Source organism: Megachile rotundata, chromosome 7, assembly GCF_050947335.1.
Source record: "Megachile rotundata isolate GNS110a chromosome 7, iyMegRotu1, whole genome shotgun sequence".
In the NCBI taxonomy this organism is placed as follows: Eukaryota; Metazoa; Arthropoda; class Insecta; order Hymenoptera; family Megachilidae; genus Megachile; species Megachile rotundata.
In genome coordinates this window covers 11,650,047-11,667,500 of record NC_134989.1, presented here as the reverse complement: position 1 = coordinate 11,667,500, position 17,454 = coordinate 11,650,047, and the positions used below count along the sequence as shown (strand labels likewise).

The following is a 17,454-nucleotide window of genomic DNA, read 5'->3' as shown; positions in this document are numbered from 1 at the left end:
ACACTTGCCAGGGATTTAACGGCTATTAAAAGCGAACTTCGGAGAAAGGATTACCGACTGGATTAACAGGATCTCTAGGATAAACAGCGAGCCTGCACCGGACCCGACCTACATTCAGCCACCTAGATGCATGCTTTTCTACTATGTGTTTGGGAGTTTAACGATTTTGGTAATAGGCTTTTTTGTATTTGGGAGATTTGGAAATTTGGAATTTTGGGACTTTGCGATTTTTTTGGGGACTTTTGGAAGTGGGAAGGTGGGGATTAGGAAGGTGGGGTGTAGAAGTCTTAGGGTGTTGGGAAATTTTGGGAGTTGGTCGTTTGGGAGTTGAAGGATTTGCAGATTTAGAGGAGGGGGTGATTCGAAAATTTAGGGGGATTTAGGGATTTGAAAATTTGGAGATTTAAGAATTTAGGGATTTGAGAATTTGGGGATAGGAGGATTTGGGGATTTGAGAATGCAGGGATTTGAGAGTTTGGGGATTTGAGAATTTAGGGATTTGAGAATATGAGGATATTAGGGTTTGGGGATTTAAGAGTTTGGGGATTTGAGAATTTGGGGATTTGAGAGTTTGGGGATTTGAGAATATGAGGATATGAGGGTTTGGGGATTTGAGAGTTTGGGGATTTGAGAATATGAGGATATTAGGGTTTGGGGATTTAAGAGTTTGGGGATTTGAGAATTTGGGGATTTGAGAATTTGGGAATTTGAGAATTTGGAGATTTGAGAATTTGGGGATTTGAGAATTTGGGGATTTGAAAATTTGGGGATTTGAGAATTTGGGAATTTGAGAATTTGGAGATTTGAGAATTTGGGAATTTGAGAATTTGGGGATTTGAGAATTTGGGGATTTGAAAATTTGGGGATTTGAGAATTTGGGTATTTGAGAATATGAGGATATGGAGATTTGGGGATTTGAGAATTTGGGGATTTGAGAATATGAGGATATGAAGATTTGGTGATTTGAGAATTTAGGGATTTGAGAATATGAGTATATGAGGGTTTGGGTATTTGAGAGTTTAGGGATTTGAGAATATCAGAATATGAGGGTTTGGGTATTTGAGAGTTTGGGGACTTGAGAATTCAGGGATTTGAGAATATGAGGATATGACGGTTTGGAGATTTCAGAGTTTGAGAACTTAAGAATTATGGGTATTCAACACCTCTTTGCTCGGAAGAAACTATTGGTGATAAAACGATACACGAATTAACCCTTTGCGCTCGAAAGCAATTTGACTGTTTGCAAACAGCAACTTTAAAACTTATTTAAAAAGTTAAATGAATTCTTTTGAGGTTATTATTTCTCTACCAATAATTCCCACTATTGTTTGTTTCACTGTGTTTATACATCTCACGTGTCATATCATAGAATCGTTTAAAAAATGCTTATTTTAAATTATTGTATTAAATAAAATGGTGACTGAGAATCACCTCTTGAGCGTAAAGGGTTAACATTTACATCTAACGGAATTAATTACCATTAATATTTCTCCTTACATTCGCATGTTTCGTTTCAATTTTGTTCTCTAATTTTCCTCACGTAATTGTGCATTTTGTAATCGTTCTTGAATAAATACCTTACTCGTTCTATATATAATTTATTCGACCACGAATCTCCTCGCCTTCAACAGAAACAACAGTGCCAAATTGACGTAGATTCCGCGGTTATAAAATATAGTCTAATTAACACGAACACAGGTACTTACGAGGGATACAAGCTTATCTTCTCGTCGCGAAATAAAGGGAAATAGTCCGATAAGTGGTTCGATGCAAATGCAAGGATACGTCCGAGATAAATAGCCAGGGCGGGGTGTTAATTAATTTCAAAAATACGCGCGAAAAGGTGACCGATAAATATACAGCGATACAAATGCAAATCGTCGAGGACGCGATAACACGGTCCAGATTGCTCGAAATATTTCCTCGTTCAACCTTGTATTTTATTTCTATTTTTACTCCACGTTTTTTTTTATTTGATTTCCGTGCCCAAAAACGCCTATCTCGCTTTCTCTCTTTTCTCGTTTTTTTTTTTTCTGTTGTTGTACTGTGCGAACACGAGCCGAGACAAAATAAATCCGTCGACCTGCACGAAACGAAATCTCGTTTGAACCGATCGTGACTCGTAGATTCGCGTTCGAATAGAATAAAAAAAAATGAAGTTAATGAAACGAACGAACGCATCGAATCATCGATAACTGTTGTTCCGTCGTTAACGAGCGATCATTCGACGAGAAGGATTTATTTCTTCGTGCAAGCGCTCGTGCAGAAATTCTGCGCCAATTTCGTTTCTAGCTCTCCTTGAGAGACGACTGAACAATTGCATTTTTTGGAACTTCTTTAAATCACTAATTGCTTCAATCCATTTTATAATTTTCTAGGGTGACCTAATTTCAACAATTTTCAATTTTTTTAATTTTGTAAATCTCAAAATTTTGCTATTTCTCTTGTACTGTAAATTGGTTTCATTTTTGGAGGTACATATTTACAAATTTTCAAGTCTTTGAATTTTTAAATCTTACACTTTTGCTATTTCATCAAATTCATATTTTGACATACATTTTCACATGGAAATTTTTAAAACCAAATCCCACATTCCCATGTCATCAAATTTCTAGATTTCCATATGTTCATATACTCACATCCCCAAATTCTCACATATTCACATCCTCAAATCCTTAAATTTCCAGATATCCATATTTTCATATACTCACATCCCCAAATTCTCACATATTCACATCCTCAGATCCTCAAATCCCAGTTCCCCAAATTTCCACATCTCCATATCTCTACATCCCCAAATCCTCAAATTCCCAGTTCCCCAAATCCCAAATCCCAAATCCCAAATCCCAAATCCCCAAATCCCCAAATCCCAGTTCAGCAAATTTCCAAATCTCCATATTTCTACATTCCCAAATCCCCAGTTCCCCAAATCCCCAAATCCCCAATTCCCCAAATTCCCAAATTCCCAGTTTCCCAAATCCCAAATCCCCAAATCCCCAAACCCCAAATCCCAGTTCCCCAAATTTTCACATCTCCACATCTCCACATCTCTACATCCCCGAATTCCCAATTCCCCAAATCCCCAAATTCCCAATTCCCCAAATCCCCAAATCCCCAAATCCCCAAATCCCCAAATCCCCAAATCCCCAAATCCCCAGTTCCCCAAATCCCCAAATCCCCAGTTCCCCAAATCCCCAAATCCCCAAATCCCCAAATCCCCAAATCCCTAGTTCCCCAAATCCCCAGTTCCCCAAATCCCCAAATCCCCAAATCCCCACATCCCCAGTTCCCCAAATCCCCAAATCCCCAGTTCCCCAAATCCCCAAATCCCCAAATCCCCAAATCCCCATACCGCAAATCCCCAGACCCTCAAACATCCACCTCCCAAAATAAAAAATTTCCAAACTTCCACTCTCTCATCAACCCCAAATGTTCCAAACATAAAACCCAAAAATTGCATCCCAAAAAACAAAATCCAAATACAAAGACTGCATCGTAACGACTACCAGGTTGCCAGTCCGCCAATAAAGCGGGTGAAAAGTCGGAAAAACTCGGATCGCGTAGCGGAAAGAGTACGATACGGTGTTCGCCACGCCTTCAAGGTGTTTTGCACGGTCGTAAACAATAAAGCTTTGCAGGGCAATCGGCGAGCAAGCCTGCAAGGTGAATGGATGCGACACGAGAGGAGAGTTGGCAAATGTTGCCAAAGGTGTTAGTCGACATTCCTGGCGTTCCTACCACCTGCGGCGTTCCAGCCGATTTGCTCCACCTGTCTTTGCTGCATTGCACCAGAATGCAACGACGCTATTCCATAATCAACGATGCGCGAGCTACGGCGACACGATTCTTAACTCTTTCCTCGCGATTCGCCTGCAATCTCGAATGAAATCATCCACTGTGGCTGGATAAATTTATTATGCTTCAGAAATTTACTTTTTAAAAATACGGACATTTTAGGTTTAGATCCTTTAGGACACTTAGCAGTTTGTGTGTTGATATCAAGAGTGTTCGAATGTTAAGGACATGGTGGTATGACTTTGTGAATATGGCAATTATTAGGGGACTGGTAGGAAATAAAGTTATGGTAAAAATATAATATAAGCCAAAATTAGGCGTATTTCAACAGTTATGTGTCTTACGGAGTTCATTTAAGCAGAGCAAAATTATTTCTATGACTAATAACTATTTATTACTAAATGACTAAAAGGTTGAACCATGGTACAGCCATGTAAGCTTTCGTTCTGATATTACTTCTTACTTTCACAATGATAAAAGTAGGTTAGATGCTTTATCTAAGTACCTTTTATTACAATTGTAATACAATGAGATAATCTCAGTGAAAATGATATCTGTAATAAGTGCCGTTATCCTTGATTTATTAACGATAATACAGAATGCGACTGGCTGGATATAGGAAGGAATCTGGTATTAAATCAGGTCATGCTTGGACTTTCACTCATAGGCAGTATATTATTAAACTTTCCAACCTACCTGGAAATCAAAAATTTCTGAACTGTTCAGCTATCGAATTATCAGATTATCCCTGAGATTGGGACATAAGGGAACATATTTGACAATTTAAGAAATTTCGCGCCGAGTTACCTCGCGTTGAATTACCACGCGTTGAATGACCATGCGTGGAATTACCACGTGTGGAATTACCACGCGTGGGATTACCACGCGTCGAATTACCACGCGTGGGATTACCACGCGTCGAATTACCACGTGTGGAATTACCACGCGTGGAATTACTACGCATAGAATTACAACGCGTGGAATTACTACGCGTGGAATTACCACGCGTGGAACTATCACGCGCCAAATTACCACGCGTCGAATTACCACGCGTAGAATTACCACGCGTGGAATTACTACGCATAGAATTACCACGCGTCGAATTACCACGCGTGGAATTACCACGCGTGGATTTACCACGCGTGGAATTACTACGCATAGAATTACCACGCGTGGAATTACTACGCGTGGAATTACCACGCGTGGAACTATCACGCGCCGAATTACCACGTGTCGAATTACCACGCGTGGAACTATCACGCGCCGAATTACCACGCGTCGAATTACCACGCGTGGAATTACCACGCGTAGAATTACCACGCGTGGAATTACTACGCATAGAATTACCACGCGTCGAATTACCACGCGTGGAATTACTACGCATAGAATTACCACGCGTGGAACTATCACGCGCCGAATTACCACGCGTCGAATTACCACGCGTGGAATTACCACGCGTGGAACTATCACGCGTCGAATTGCCACACACAGAGTTACCCTGCGTTGAATTACCACGCGCCAAGTTACCAGGCGCTGAATTACCACGCGTGGAATTACTACGCGAAGAATTATCACGTGTGGAATTATCACGCGCCGAATTACCACACGTCGAATTACCACGCGTCGACTTATTGATCCGTGTTTTTCCCTAATATTTCAAAAACGAAGCTTCAAACCCCATTTTTACAAAGGGAAATCTTATTCAGAATCACGTCAGCTACTCCCCATTTCAGGGACCTACACTGATTGTGAAACACCCTGTACGTTAGCATTTAACATACGTTGCTGTTATACGCGTAAATCAGAAATAATCCTCTAAAATTCTACAGAATTTCGTTGCATTAAAAACGTTTCCAAAGCCATTTCATTATGTTCCCTCGAATCGAGCGTGGCTCAGAACGCTAAAAATCCTACTATCAAAGGAAGCTTCCAAAAACAAGAATGTAAAATCTTCTGCTTTCGGATTTTGGGCATTTTTGCGTCCACGTGATGTTTTTTCTACGAATGTAAAGCAAGAGACGGTGGTCCATTGATTTAAATTCCGTAGCTAAAATGGTCATTAAGGTCCCTTTAAAGGCTCAATACGGTTCTCATAAATTTCGTAGCATCGCGTTAATCCAACTGGTATATTTACGGTACGGTAGGCTCTCTTTGAACGCGTGAATACACTTTTTATAGGTCGGCCACGTATGTACGGGGTGTTCATAAGCTCGAATTTATCGCGAGGGAACCTGGAGGCTGATGGAACCTAGGGGAAAGCTTTTATAAACCTCTTAGCGGGAATAAAGCGTGCGTCGAGCGAGATTTCCTCGCGGAAAATTTCATTTCTATGCAATTTCTTGGCAACCGGTCCTTCCCTGGTAATTGGCGGCGCAAGGAATTCACCGGAAGTCGAAGAACTCCCCACTGACTTCCGCTAGCATGATTCTTCTTTGACTGCCTGTTTGCTTCTGGTATTTTGGAAAGAATGCTTTTTATGGCTGCACGTACTTTCTAATTTTAGAATTTTTCCTTTTCCTTTGCTTAATTAAATGGCAAATGGTATAATTAAATATTCTAAGTCGCTTGTTGACTTACTTTTTTGGTATTTAGAGCTTAGCGGATACATTTGGGGATTTGGAAATTTGGAGAATTAGGCTTTGGGGGATTAAATGTGGATTATGGAGTTGGGGAATTGGGAATCTGGGTAATTGTAGATGTGGGAAATTAGAGATTAGGTATTTGAAGATTTGAAAGTTCTGGAGTTTGGATACTGGATTCTGGAATTTGGGGATTTAGAAATTTAGAGAGTTAGGCTTAGAAGTATTAGAAATCTGCAGGATAAAGGATTTAGCTAATTGAAGATCTGGGCAACTAGAAATTTAGAGGATTGGAAATTTGAGCTTTTGTATAGTTGATGATCTAAGAGTCTGGAAGCTTGAGAATTGAAGTATTTGGAAATTTGAAGATTTAGACTTTGAAGTATTAGGGATCTGAAGGATAAAGGATTTGGCTAATTAAAGATCTGGGCAATTAGAAATCTGCTGAATTGGTAATTTAAGCACTTATACATTTAATGATCTAAGAGTCTGGAAACTTGAGAATTTAAAAAATTTGGCAAATGCAAGAATCTGGGTATTCGAACATGTGGAAATTTGAAATAATTATAATTTCCTATATTTTACATCCTAGAATTTCTAAAAGTTCGAATCCTTGAAAGTTCACTTTACAAATTTAAAAACACACGAATTCATAAACTTTTAAATTTGCAAATTGGTAAATCCATAAATTGAATAGTCCAACCCCCAATTCGTTTTTTTCCCAAATTTCCCCAGTCCATTCCCACTAAATTCCTAACCAACGCAACATGCAGATAAATAAGCTTAACATCCAATGATCTGCAATAATTGATGGATCACGAGCCGATTTACATATTCCGTTGATCATTTTCTTTGTTTAATTACTCACATGGTGTTTACAGATAATAATGTTTGAAGGATTGTGTCAGGAACAAAATGGTTGTTGCATAGAGGAAATGTGCGTATCAACATTCAGCTAATTATGCTGGTACAGTCTGCATTTCTGTTTATTCATGTAATATTACCGGTTGAATTGATGTATGTGCAGAATATCTGGTCGCATTTGTCTGGAAACGGCCTCCAAATTGAATATACATTTGGTTTGATTATTCTGAGAAAATCGTTCATTTTATTACGAACACTTTTGCAAAATAATTCTACTATTCTCTCGAATATCTCTCGTATTATTCCCACGTTGGATCTTTTACATTTATCTTCCGATGCATCTTTTGCATTTATTTTGAGAATACTTTTTTACGAACGTTTGATCGAGCTTGTCCTTTCAAAAAGGACTGAATGGCTTGCGGTTTTCAACGATTTCTCGGCAATTTTAACATTGACAATCGTAACTGCCAAACGATCTACTATCGTGCTGCTCCCTTTTTCCTAACAAATCTACTATTATACAAGTAAAATCGGAAATATTGAATACGCAGATTTTCATGTTCATTAATTCACTACTTTCTGAAATTCGTACTGCAACAAATTTGTAATTTTCATGAATTCGCAGGTTTAAAATTATTAAATCTTCAGGGTTTTAGTCTTCAAACCTCAAATTTTCACAAATTCTCTAATTTTCAAGATCCCAGTTTTCACATCTCCAACCTTCACAAATTTTTGAATCAAGGTTGCAGTCTTCAAGGCTCAAATTTTCGCAAGATCTCAAGCCTCAAATTTTCACAAGCTCTCTAATCTTGATTTTCTCAAGTTCTCTAATTTTCAAGATCCCAGGTTTCACATCTCCAACCTTCACAAATTTTTGAATCAAGGTTGCAATCTTCAAGGCTCAAATTTTCGCAAGATCTCAAGCCTCAAATTTTCACAAGATCTCAAATCTTGATTTTCTCAAGTTCTCTAATTATCAAGATCCCAGTTTTCACATCTCCAACCTTCACAATTTTTTGAATCAAGGTTGCAATCTTCAAGGCTCAAATTTTCGCAAGATCTCAAACCTCAAATTTTCGCAAGATCTCAAATCTCCAATCTTCATAAGCTCTCTAATTTTCAAGGATCCCTCCCGAATCTCTATAACTCATCTCACAACGACCAAGTTATCCAAATGAGCTAAAATTAAATATCAATCTGCTCATCGCAAACAAGAGCAAAACCTGTATCAAGTTTATAAAGCAAAGGTTGTCCACAAAAAGTCATGCATGTATGTGTCTCATTATCCCGAAATAAAGCAAAAGAGTGTAGGATCGATTCTCCGCTCGCCAAAGAGCCAACACCGCTAATCTGCATAATCGATGCAGAGAGGAGCAGAAAAAAGGAGGGAATTTCGAAAAGCCGTCTCATCCTGTCGAAGGAGCGAAGTGTTGCTAAATCGTCGATTTAAATGCGTAATCGAGCAAGATCCGCGTACAGATGTTTCATTATACCAAAGACGTGTAGCTGAAGTGAACCTTTACGAGCTTGCTACAAAATGACTCTCATTATACCCGCGTTATTGCGAATCGTGCCACTTCCGTTTTGTAATTTCACTAATCGCAGTCTTGTCGCGAAATTTCTCTCTTTCGCTTCCTCTCTGGATACGGTTTTATAGGCGTGCACACAGACACACACGCGACCGAGTGCTTTCTATCGAGGTGAAAATCGATTATTCCTGGCGTAATGGAGAAAAAAAAATTGCCGATCGATCGCCGGAGAATACTGTGACCTAGTGGCGCGAAGGTAAACGAGTGTACCGGTTGCACTCGCTCTTTTCACGACCTATTGTTCCTCATAAATTACTAACTTACTACCTCGCGATAGTAATTTCTCTGGTTACGTTTGCTCATGGTTTATGACACGAACGCGGAGTCACGAGAACGTAATAGTAATAATTTGATATAGCTACGTAACCAGTATCGAGTTCAGGGTGTTTTATTGCACGCTCATCGCTCGATCTAGGTGTTTACGTGGTTTCGGGAACACTGCCATTTGGGGATTCATTGTGAATTCGGGGCTTTGGGGAATATTTTAAGTTTACTTGAGAACTTGGAAATTTGGGGATTTGGGGAAATGTGAGGACTTGGAGGGTTTGGACAGTTTGAAGATTTGGGAATATTGCAATACGAACTTCTTCGAATACTCAAATTGTTAATTCTCCAGATCTCACATTCCTTGGTTTCCTAATTCCCCAGGTCTCTAACTCCTCAGCTTCCTAATTGCCAAAATCTCTAATCATGGCCCTAATGCCCCAAACCCTCGAAATTTCCAAATCCCCAAATTCTCAAGTATCCAAAGTCTTGAATCTTTAAATGCTCGAGTTCCTAATTCTCCAGATCTCCAATTCCTCAAATCTCTAATTGCCCAGATATCTAAATCTCCATAATCCCCTAAATCTTCCCAAATTTCCAAATCCCCAAATTTTCAAGTATCAAACCTCCTGAATCTTCAAATTTTCAAATACTCAAACTTCTAATTCCCAGATCTCCAATTCCTTAAATCTCTAATTGCTGAGATATCTAAATCTCCATAATCCCCTAAATCTTTCCAAATTTCCAAAACCCAAATTCTCAAGTATCGAACCTCCTGAATCTTCAAATTTTCAAATACTCAAACTTCTAATTCCCAGATCTCCAATTCCTTAAATCTCTAATTGCTGAGATATCTAAATCTCCATAATCCCCTAAATCTTTCCAAATTTCCAAATCCCCAAATTCTCAAGTTTCCAAACTCCTAAATCTTCAAATCTTCAAATGCTCAAATTTCTAATTCCCAGATCTCTAATTGCCCAGATATCTAAATCTCCATAATCCCCTAAATCTTCCCAAATTTCCAAATCCCCAAATTCTCAAGTATCGAACCTCCTGAATCTTCAAATTTTCAAATGTGAAATTCCTAATTCCTCAAATCTCAAATTACCCGTATACCTAACTCTCCATAATCCCCTAAATTTTCCCAAATTTCCAAATCCCCAAATTCTCGAGTTTCCAAACTCCTAAATCCTCAAATTCCCCAAATTTCCAATCCATCCAACCCTAAATATGAATAACAAAACGTAGCAATCCAATACAATTGAATCGACAAGCGAAAGGGGATATTTTAATAAAGGAATTATCGTAATTATCATGAATGAATCAATCGCTAATTAATGAATTATCAATGCCGAACGTGAATACAAAAATTCGTATCTCTGTGCAAACGTTATCTATTCCCATTTTCGACTGCTCGTTAAATTTATTCAGCTTTCAACGCTGGATGATCGGACGTGCTAATGACCAATTAGATAATAAACAACGTCGATATGATTTTCCCGATAGGTCGTATTTTCGGAAATCGAATCTCGCGGCCAGAAAATCGACTAACGGCGAAGAATGAAAGCGGAACACACGCAATTAGTGTTAAAATCCGTGAATTATTGCCGAGTGGTTGAACAGCTTCCCCTCGAAGACGGATGCGACGAGTATTTTCCGTTCGACCTGTTCGAAGTGGCGAGCCGGAGGGGTAGGGAAAAAAAAAGAAGAAATGGCAATGCGGAATCGCAAAAGGGAAAAAGATAAGAGGGTCAAGTGTCTGGTGCATGCAGCTACGGCACCGCGAGAGAGGGTTATAACGTTATAGCAATAGTAAAATTGGGGCAAAAGCGTCGAAAGAACACGACCGTTTCATGAACTTAAAGTGCACTGGATATTAAGCTCGCCCGACGAGCACCTTTGATTACCCGCGTTTTAAGAACAATGCTGACCAACGAGTGGCGAAGGTGTTCCCAAAAGGATAAACTTTAGAATTTTTTTTTGGTACTTCCTAAATTTAGAAATTTAGAAATCTTGAGAACGTGGGCTTAAGTATTTTATATGGAAATCTTGATGGTGAGAAAGTTACATACAAACTTGAACTTGTAGATGTTGATGATGACAAACTTGAACTTTTTGTGAAGAATACTGTATTACGTCAAGTTCAAACATTCTCAAGTCCCTAAACTTTAACCTTTTGCACTCCTATGTCGAGTGTGGCTCGATATCACATTTCTCTTGGATCTTATAAATAATTCAGATAAATAGATTGGTTAAATATATATATTTTTATTTATTTACTATTTATAATGAATGAAAAATGTATTTGTCACATGCTTCGCACTGTTGCAATACATTTTACTGAGAACCCCTGTCTTGATATATTTTTTGTAAATTAAGGAGTCAGTAGGTAAAAGAAATTGAGGAGTGCAAAGGGTTAATGTCCCTATATCCCAAGATCCCTAAACTCTAGTCTCTAGATCACAAAGTATTTAAACTTCAAAATCCCTAAATCCCAAAATTCCTGGATCCCAAAGTCCCCAAACTCCAAAGTCCCTAAACTTCAAAGCCCCTAAACTCCAAAGTCTATAAACTCCAAAGTTCCTAAATTCCTAAGTCCATAAACTCGAAAGTCCCTATATTCCAAAGTCCTCAAACTCACAAGTCCCTAGATCCCAAAGTCCGCAAAGTCCCTAAACTCCAAAATCCCTAAACTCTAAAATCCCTAAATCCCAAAATTCCTAGATCCCAAAGTCCCCATACTTCAAAGTCTATAAACTCCAAAGTCCGTAAACTCCAAAGTCCGTAAACTCCAAAATCCCTAAATCCCAAAATTCCTAGATCCCAAAGTCCCCAAACTCCAAAGTCTATAAACTCCAAAGTCCCTAAACTCCAAAGTCCCTAGATCCCAAAGTCCCTAATCTCCAAAGTCCCTAAATCCCAAAGTCCCTAAATCCCAAAGTCCCTAAATCCCAAAGTCTCTAAATCCCAAAGTCCCTAAATCCCAAAGTCCCCAAACTCCAAAGTCCCTAAATCCCCAAATCCCTAAACTCCAAAGTCCCTAGATCCCAAAGTCCCCAAACTCCAAAGTCCCTAGATCTCAAAGTCCCTAAACTGCAAAGCCCCTAGACCCCAAAGTCCCTAAATCCCAAAATCCCTAAATCCCGAGATTCAGAAATTTCAAAATCCCTAAATCTGAATATCCCAAAATCCAAAAGTCCCTAATCCGCAATATCCCTAAACTCTAATAATTTTACAATCTACATCCACCTAAAATCTCCAAAACGAAAAGCAGGATTCGAGAATTATCCTTAACAAATCATTCATGAAAACGCGTGTCAGATCAACGATACAAAATTATTAGTCAACGCAAAACGTTCGCTTACGCAACAACCTAAACAAATTTATTGAAAAGGAAAACACTTACTAAACGTCGCGCCGTTTGTCTAACGCGACACCTTTCATTATCTACGATTCATAATTTATCCGCACGTATTATCTTAAGTCAATGTATTTAGCGGAACCAGTTAGTCTAGTCCGATTCGTAATAGAAAATCGTCGAAGTAATGCGTTTCGAATCGATAGGTCGCCCACGCGTGTTCCCGGCCAGAAAACCGGGTCAAATTTGTCAGTGTCGACATTCAATATACACACGTATAATTATCAAACTGTACCGAGCTCTTTGTATTATCTTTGCGACCGGGGATAATTAATTAAACCCCCGCGAGCCTCGAAAATGAAACGCGCCCGCTTCGAGCACTCGATAAAGCAACCAGGTACAAACGTATGTACGGAGCAGTGCACGATGCGAAACGGGTCGTTTGCGTGCTCCTTTTTTTCTACTTCTGTATTCATCCCTAAGGTGGGTTTCGTCGATAAAGATACACTCTCTGTATAGTACGTTTACCGTAGTACGTGGGTGGAACTTCAAGGGTGAACTCGAAAGGTGAAAGCGAGAAATAAAGTTTGCATAAATACGAGTCCTGTTTGACCTTATTCGACGAAAATAACACCAACAGCGACGGAATTTTAATTCACAGACCTTAACCCTCAGGGCTCTGTGCTATCAGGACATTTTGCACATCTCTGGCAAAACCCAAATTTGTCACGTCAGCTTTGTGCTGGTTGCTGTCACTTACATGGACTGTAATGCATTAATTACCGGTGCAACAAATTCTTTTCAAAATCCAAAATATAAAATTTTTAAATTGCTAATTCAAAAATTTTCAGTGGCTTAAAATACGAAATTAAAATTTCCAATTCTCAAATTTTTTAAATTACCAAATACTACGTCGCCATTTTGCCAAAGTATCCTGACAGTTTTTCACCTTTACACGTTAGCAACATACCGTTACTTATTTGCGCAAATAAAAACTTTTAATTACAGTGGACTAACGGGTAGCTTGTTGCAGTGAAAACGGACATAAGTAACCAGACACGGTCAAGGGGTTTCTACTTCCTCGAACAGAAAAACTCCATTATGATTTCTAAATCGAAAATCTCAATTGCCAAACGTTATTTTATTTTTCTATAATTTATCCAAAATTAAAAATAATTGACTGTTCCTTTCACACAAAATTCGATAACATCAATAGAATTTTACCCGAGAATTTAATCTACACTGACAAGATCAGTATGAATGACCACCCTGAACAAAGATGTTTATAATTGAAGTTCGATTACCTTGTTTATGTCAGAGGGCATATGGCGCGCGCACCATGGAAACCTAATGCCATGTAACTGCATACATGCAAGCAACACGCGGCATTAATGTCACGTACGCATGAAACGGGCACATTCGTCGTAATTGTTTCTGATCGCAATGTTTACCTAGGCAAGTTCGAACACGTAGAAAGCGAGCACGGCATCACTGCTCAGAAAATAAACAATTGCGCCGGATAACTTGCGTTTGAACAACCGATCCAGTTACGTGAAAGTAAAAGTGGCTACATTGCGTGCCACCTAATGAACCCGACTATGATCGTGTATTTTATGATCGCTCTTAAAGAAGGTCAGTACCAATTATGTTTCATTATGAATATAAAATAACGAAAAGAAACTGTAGCTCTTCGTGTAGAAAGAAGTTTTACGTATTTGTAAAAGATCGCCTTCGAGCAGGTTCAACATAACGTATAATATTATTTCAACCTGCGACATTTTTACGACATGCTCAACCTTCGAGGCTCGTTTTACCTGAATATCCTTGAAAACACCGAACTAACAATCGAACGCCGATCGAACTTTTCAAACAGTCGACTAACCTCGTGAAAAAATTATAACCGCCGTGAATGGAGCAACAAAAGCGCACGATCTGCGCTCTATCGATAAATTCTTAACAATATATCGACGCGTTCCAATGCGAATCCTTTTACCGCGTCAAACAAAGCGAATCGCGCAAACGATATTCAAACACAGCGCAAAGGAACGAACTATTGACTACTCTCTTTAGAATTATTACGCCGAAACAAAAGCTAGCACGACACTTGTCATTTCAAATGAATGCACCTGTCAATGTTCCGCTGACTGGTGAACGCGACATGACGTGTTAGCCAACCGGCAAGAACGAACATGTCGCTTGCGTACAAAACATAGAGACAACTGTTTTATAAATAAACGAACGAAGAAAGACTCACCTCTTCGGCGAATTCGAAATCCCCGTCGAATTTCCTCTTACACCTTGCTCCGGAGACTAGAACGAGCAGCACCGTGGCCACGAACACCCACGAAAATCGCATGGCTCTTGTTCCCGCGGGAGAGCACCGTTAAACGGAGACGTAGCACGCAAACACGTGTATAGGGGGACCCGATACGGCAAACAAAGGACGTTCGCGAAACGGTGGTAGCGGTTTAAAAGGCGCGCACGTAAACTGAACGCGTTCGTACGCAGCGATTCTCTCGAAGCGTTCAGCTCGACGGTCGAACGAGTTGTGAGTGCGCGAACCGAGCAGAGGCGACGCCGCACTACTACGGACGCGTGGCCGCTCATTGGTCGGATTCCGACGAATGGCGGGGAGGGACGTTGGGGGCCGCGGGCGGACTACCCTTCTCTGTCTGTCTCATCTGGAGCACGACGCCGCGTCTGCCTTCACGGTCCTATGGTAGCAAGATTCGCGCGAGCGCGTGGTACACTGCGCCAGTCAATACCTCCACCTGCTGGTTCACCTACCGGGTGTTGCCAGCGAGTTGACGAGAAAAAAGGGCGCGGGGAATTCGGCAGGAGAGCATCGAGAAAGAATCCAGTCTCGCACCGGATACTCGTCCAGAAAGCGGACCGACCTAGCAACATTCTTCTTTTTTCCTTTTTATTGTTTCTCTTTCTGACTTTCTTTCTTTTGGGAAGCTTCTTAGGGTGCGTTTAGATTGGGCAAGCGAGTGTTTGTTCTTCGCCCACGTTCAATGTATTCGAGCGTGAATTTAATGTTGCTCAGAGATTTTGTTTGACGGCTCGGATACACCATGTGACAGAATGTACTAATGATAAGGGCGCTCGTATCGTTGAAACTATTCGACCGACATGATTCAATTCGACGTATTTTAGTTCCGTGCGTCTCGATTCAGGGTAATTCGATTTTCTCTGATTCGCACCGACAAGTTTCAATTCCACGTGATTTCATTCGACACGATTCCATTCTACATGTTTTAAGTCAACGCTTTGCGATTCTACGTAATTCAATATTATGCAATTTAACGTAATTCCACGTTATTAAATTCAATGCATTACAATGTAATTCGACATAATTCAATTTCATGCGACAAGGTTTAATTCGGTAGATTACAATTTCATGTGACTCAATTGCATATATTTCAATTCCTCGTGATTCAATTTAACACGATTCAATTCGCAGTTATTTAGGATCATGTCATAAACGTGCCGAATTGAATCGCGTCAAATTGAAACGCGTCAAACTGAGCCATTTCGAACTGAATCATGCTAAATTCGAATATGTCAAATTCGATCATTTCTAACTGAAACGCCGAATTTAATTATATCGAATTGAATATAGTGTAATTGAATTTTATCTAGCTGTCCCCTATTGAATTCGAATTAAGCGCTCGGTTCAAACTTCACAAATATTCGCCCGCATTCAACTGTTTGGTGTGACCGAGAATTTTGCTGATACTAAACGAGCACGAGCAAATGTTCTTGCTCGTTTAATTTAAGATCTGAACGCACCCATATATACTTTCTTCTTGAGCTCGTGTCGGATTAGAATCCTCTTTGACAGATAACTCCTAAACAAGTCCGCAATTCCTACCGATGCTTCGTCTTGAAGCGTCACATTTCATTGTGCACGATGACATTTCACCGTTTAACCCAAAGAGCGAGTCGAACCGTGATTAATTAGGAATCCGAGAAATTCTAACGCTCTCTGTTCCGAAAGCAGGTAGACGAGATGGAAAAAGAATGCGAAGAATTCCCGCAAAATGACGCGAACTTGGGAATACACCTTTTTCGCTGTAACAGCTTGGTCCGAGATTAGAAGCTCCGTGATAAATGATGCGGCGGAGAATGAATTGCGTCTATCCTTTATTTTCTTTAATGACGTTAAATTAACCGATACAAATAGTTGTACAAATAACTTAGACGTTAACGATTGTTTAAAAGTACTTTGATTTATTAATTGCCTGCTTTTGGGTTGGTACAAAAAATGGCGGGAAAATAACGAGAACGAAAAGCATAGAAATTCTCAATAAAATAATTTGTTTCTTTCATAATATTTGCTATGAATCTATAAACGATTTAATCGTAAAATTATGTTAAAAGTTTTAGTAATGTACTTTATGGTTTAAAGTGTAGCAGCATAAGTACTACTTTATATATTATCTAGTGTTTCTTTGAGTTCCAGTGCTCTTTCTTTGAAGATACTTAGAGACATAAAAGCACAGACCTGTATCTCGAGCAGTAAGTTGTCGTAGCAATTTGTCTTACTATTTTCTTACCGCGCCAACCTGTACTGTATTTCAGTCCCCAGCTATTTTCCTCAGGTGGGAAGCGCGCGAGCACATCCCCCGGGAGTAGAAACCAGGAAGACAACGTCACAGGCATTTCCTCTACAAAATAGATCGCATCGCGGGAAAGACAAAGCGGGAAACGTTACCAAGCCAACGCGGAGAAAACTGTATCTACTTCATATTTGTTAAATATTGCCCTTCGAGCTTTGTTCTTCCTTTTTTAATATGCACAATTGCGTCGCGGTTGATAAATATAATTTTAACGCTAATATAACTAACATTAATGTGTTCAACATTCGTCAATTTAGAATTTTTAAAATTAAGTTCTTGCAATTCGTAAATTTTGAAGTTTGAAAGTGTACAAATTACATAAAAATTTATATATATTCAATATTCGCTGCAATTCGTTTTCTATTTTGTGTCGGATCTTG

The 17,454-nt window shown here is 39.4% G+C and overlaps 1 protein-coding gene and 1 long non-coding RNA gene across 3 annotated transcripts in view; one reads left to right on the top strand and one right to left on the bottom strand.

Moving 5' to 3' along the window:
- Window positions 1-15,034, bottom strand: part of Cow (Proteoglycan Cow) — a 179,538-nt gene extending 164,504 nt beyond the window's left edge. The window contains exon 1 of one of the 2 annotated variants that reach the window (XM_012284556.2): window positions 14,704-15,034. In XM_012284556.2, the coding sequence (XP_012139946.1) occupies window positions 14,704-14,805 (102 nt within the window). In that variant the 5' untranslated portion in view covers window positions 14,806-15,034. The remainder of the gene's footprint in view (window positions 1-14,703) is intronic. The other variant, XM_003702990.3, reaches the window with a different exon arrangement.
- LOC143264794 (uncharacterized) lies at window positions 13,584-17,439 on the top strand. Its single transcript, XR_013038731.1, has 2 exons — window positions 13,584-14,081; window positions 16,918-17,439. It is a non-coding gene; the product is annotated as an uncharacterized LOC143264794 (long non-coding RNA).
- The last annotated feature ends 15 nt before the right edge of the window (window positions 17,440-17,454 follow it).